Source organism: Pempheris klunzingeri, chromosome 6 (assembly GCF_042242105.1).
Source record: "Pempheris klunzingeri isolate RE-2024b chromosome 6, fPemKlu1.hap1, whole genome shotgun sequence".
Taxonomy (NCBI): Eukaryota; Metazoa; Chordata; class Actinopteri; order Acropomatiformes; family Pempheridae; genus Pempheris; species Pempheris klunzingeri.
The window spans coordinates 20,955,441-20,960,093 of record NC_092017.1 but is presented as its reverse complement, the minus strand read 5'-3'; the positions used below and the strand labels follow the sequence as shown (position 1 = coordinate 20,960,093).

At 40.4% G+C, this 4,653-nt stretch overlaps 1 protein-coding gene across 1 annotated transcript; it reads right to left on the bottom strand.

The window, feature by feature from the left end:
• Positions 1 to 1,166: 1,166 nt before the first annotated feature.
• acer1 (alkaline ceramidase 1) lies at positions 1,167 to 4,308 on the bottom strand. The gene is made up of 6 exons (XM_070832898.1): positions 4,195 to 4,308; positions 3,875 to 3,989; positions 3,034 to 3,172; positions 2,177 to 2,314; positions 1,950 to 2,087; positions 1,167 to 1,426 (listed from the first exon to the last, which is right to left on the bottom strand). The coding sequence occupies exons 1-6, from the start codon at positions 4,285 to 4,287 to the stop codon at positions 1,249 to 1,251; spliced, it is 801 nt and encodes a 266-aa protein (XP_070688999.1). The 5' UTR covers positions 4,288 to 4,308; the 3' UTR covers positions 1,167 to 1,248.
• Positions 4,309 to 4,653: the final 345 nt, after the last annotated feature.

Here is a 4,653-nt window from a genome sequence, read left to right as displayed (position 1 = left end):
CTATCACCAGCTGATAATCAAAGATTACATCTCTAAAAGCACTTTTGAATGTCTCATCACCCACAGGAGGTCACTGTTGAACACTGAAATGCTGAGAATGCCTGCGTGCATTTCTTTTTGTCAAAGATCTATTGTTGTAACCATTGTATCTTTCAGGAAAGCTCATGTGAATGGAGGCACAATGTGCCTGAATATTCTCAAAACATCACCAAAATCCACCAAGAGCTTTTACAACAGAAGGGCTTTTGAAAGTTCAACGATGAATTAGTCGTACAAAGGAAATAGATTTGCATGTGACTGTTGTGGTCAGACATACAAATTAACCTTCGCCGCATTGCAGAGGTCGTGAATGAAACAGGTTTTCCTGAGAAACAGACCAGAAAAGATGTAATACTGACAGATATGTGTTACTCAAATGCTATAAATGCAATCAATATGAACAAAGCTCAAACTAGCTCAGAGGACATGGCGAATGACTGTGAAACGGCCATATGCTGAGGTGTTTTAAAACTCCATATAAACACAAACAGGAAACTGTTGCGATGAAGAATTACAGTAGTTATTGTTTGGTAAAAAACAGTTTAATCATGAGAAAACATTCTTCACATCAATATGCTCCACCACGCACAGAGTCAAATGTGCATTCATGTCTTCAAAATAAATCACGGCAATTGATTCATGAATACAAAAACACTGTCAAAGACAAACACACAATGTTGCGTATTTTTGCAGTCATTCAGCGTGCCTATATGTAGGTAAATATAATATGCACAACCTCAGGTTCAACATCAGTCGACTTTAAACACAAGCTGCCCTGCAGTTGTGTTTACTCTTATTTTTTAAAATGTTCATATAAGTTCTCCCATTAAAAATACAATCACATCATGAAAATAAACAAATATCTCAATTAAAATATTACCTAATGCTCTGAATTCGTTACTGTTTTAGAAATATGAAACTGCAGGATAAAAATTCAGTCATCAGTGCTACCGTATAAATATAGAGCATATTTAAATATTCAATGGGTGATATATGGATGATGGATGGATTCACAGACAATGGGCCACTAGGCGAGGCCACAAATCAAAAACATAACAGAAATGACACTAAATTAAATCCTTTTTTATTTATTCCTAGGTTGTATTGTATGTTTTCATTTCTTAAAGTTTTTTTAAAGTGAGCTGGTAGATGAATTTCACTGTACTGAGCTCTGTGGGTCTTCCAAAGTTAAAAATGACTTTAACTTCTTTAGCACCGTTTCTGTGTTTTGGTGGTGCCCTTCAGGACAATGTGAGGTAGACCAACAGCCCATTTATCACACGGCCAATACTGCAGTCCAGGCAGCGAGTACGGTATCTCATAGTTGGCATCCAGGTAAGCTATCAGGGTGCTGCCATAGGCCACAGCTATCACAATCAGAATGTGCCTGGAGGATACAGATAATGGAGATCAATACATGCAAGCACGTCCTTGAAAGAAACCACCCTGTCTCCTAAAAATGGCGTGTATATACTGCTGGTTTATTGTGCTTGAAGTTAACTTATTGGTCAGCACAGAGGATGCAGGGAAGTGTCATGGGGGTTCACATCCCGAGTGCCATGTGTGGTTGGGTTCAGTCGACAAAAGCACTTTGTCTTTGATTTCTTCCATATTAAACCTCAACCATGATCATATCCTAACTGTAACTAAGTGCTGTGAGTGTCACATAACCATAAAAATGTTTTCTATGAGTGGATATTGATTTACAAGGATGGATATTGTAGAGTAAACAATGAAATATGTTGTCAGTAAACCTTTTGCAGATACGTTCATTGAAAATGTTTCCTTGTTAACGCTTGTCAAAATCATAATATGGGTGGGAATTATGTTTCTTCCTTAATTGATGGTGCAGATTAGGAGAATACACATATAAAGGTTTGGAAAGGAAAGGAAAGGAAACCAGGACTTACCAGATACCGTGCAGGTAGCAGAAGTTTAGCCTCTGCCAGAAGCTGCAGCCAAAGCGATCACTAATCCAGCAGGAGATGGCGAGCACCCACAGAGCCACCGACAGCTTGGCCAGTCGCAGAACCTTCTGGTCAGTGCAGCTGAGAAACAGAGAAAAGTGCTTATTATAACGGGTCAAAACTGCACCGAAACCTGTTACGCATTCCTGGAAACACGAAAGACTTCATACCATCTCATCTCGACAGCCAGAGTGTAAAGCAGGTGGAGGCCGAAGCAGTTTAAAGCGTAGGCATTGGCTGTAGGTTTGATAAATGATGACACGGTGCTGATGACAGTAACCACGAGGACGAGGCTTGAAAACGTGGACCTGTGGACAAAAAGAAAGAGAAAAGAGAAAGAAAGGTGTGAGGCAAAGGTTCAGAAGCATTACCATGAGGTCCTGTCACACATCTCATACGTTCTTATCATAAAAATTATGATTATAGCCACTTGAATCAGTATCAGAAATATATCTTTATTGTTAACTGATCTCCGTGACTTTCCAACAAGAAGTGTTCACAGTCACAGTCAGGCCCCCTGACCTGCCTCGCCTGTGCCTGGTATTTAGTAATCAATCATCTACAGGAGGATCAACCCATTACTTTGAAAAACTGGAAAATCAATGTGAGGTTATTGAATAAGGGCTGTGGGTTTCCTTTCAGGTGCTCATCAAATTTTAATTAACCTTTTCCCCGTGGTTAAATATTTAGACAGGTTGGATGGAGGTCCAATCTTCTCACAATAGTGAGAGCCCTTTTTCTGTCGCATTAAGGTGAGGCCAGCAGCACCATATTGTTTCTTTGTGAAAATGACTCCGGTCAGGGCTGTCAGACAGGCTCCTCAGCCAGCACAGGTTTGGTTTCAGGGTGGCGTGCCTTGGAAATGCTGTCATTGTTTTTTTCTTGTTAAACAATTATTGAGCTGTGTTTTGGAGTCCTTGGTGACACACACACACACACACACACACACACCACTGAATAAAGACACAAACAAAGACCTCAGACGAAGTCATTTGTTGCTGGGTTGGTTGCTGAGAGGTTGCTTTACCTGTCTTTGATAAAAGAAGGGAACAGCCTGCGAGGGAACCACACAGCGTATCCCACCGCCAGCACCCACAGGATGGACAGCTCGTCCAACATCTGGCCCATGAAACTAAGGGTCATGTGGAAATACGCAGAGAAGAGCCCTGAAAAACAAGAGAACTGTCTTTATAATGTAAAATAATGATGTTTTCACTATTATAGAAGAAAATAGCACCTGGGGACCAAAGAAAATTGTGAATTACTGGATAATTTTACTTCTCCTTTATTCACATAAAGCGAGAATAATTCCTCTTTAAATGCAAATGGTTGCATGTAGGGCTGCAACTAACAATTATTTGGTCTATAAAAATATGAAAATCCCCCTCACAGGATCCCAAGGTGAGGTCTTAAAATGTCTTGTTTTGTCCAACCAACAGTCCAAAACAAATTTGCTTTACTTTCAAAGATAAGTAAGAACATATTCACATTTCAGAGACTAGAACCACTGAAGAACTACTTAAATGAGTAATGAATAATCAAAACTGTTGTGGGTTAATTTACAGTTAAGATACAAATCATTGCAGCTTCAGTGGATTGCAGCCTTTGCTTTGTTTGAACGGATCACAGGCCAAAAACGTAGGGAACCACCACTATGAACACAACGTCCCACGTGACGAGCTCATCAGTCTGTGTGTTCAGTCAAATCACACACACAGTGATTCACGATTAATGGCTTAATGGCTCATGTTCACATGTCAGATTCAAACAAGAACAGTCATTAAGGTACTAATCCTGTACCTAAAATGATGGGACAGGAAGAGGCAAACACGGACGTTAGGAATAAAGAAAATGGCAGAGTGACTGACCTACAAATATCATCATGATCCAGACTATGTGAATCGCCAGGTTCCTCTCTTTGGCGTAAGGGTGCAGAAGGTAGAGCATGATGGGAGATATAATGAAGAAAACAAAGCTGCTCATCTGCAGGGAAAACATCAATTAATCAACAAAACAACCACAACCAACCAATGCCCCTGTTTTCTGTGAGATGAGGCATTTATTTCCAATTCAATAAATGAAATATCACCAGAACCAGCTTGATTATAGATATTATTCTGCCAACATAAATGTTTCCTGAAGTGAGTATTGACATGCAGTAAATGTTGCAGTACAGAGAGGAACTTACAGTGTTGAAGTACTCCACAACATGCTCAGAGTGTTTGTAGTTGTCTTCACACCAGTCGACCTCTGAACTCTCATAAGAGAAAACTCCTGCCATCCTTTCACTGGAGTAGACACCTGTCAGACGGAGAGAGGGGAAACGTTACCCACTGGCTTCTAATAGCGGGAGCGCACCCGCAGTTTTACAGACTTTTGTGTCATGTGTCCCCCTGCAGATAAAATGGGTGTGTATCCTGGCAGAGGATTTGCATGTAGGTGGTTTATGGAAATCAGTTTCCACCCTCCCCTGAGTTGCATTTATACCTGCATTCAGATGTAGCTTCACGCCCTTTTCAGGATCTTCAAGGTAGCCGTTTATTATCTGTTCAAATGTGCCATGAGAAGTGATTAATAACCCCTTTCTGCCAGGGGGGCCTCATTTATAAAACAGTCTTAGGATCAATTTCGATCTTAGATATGACTT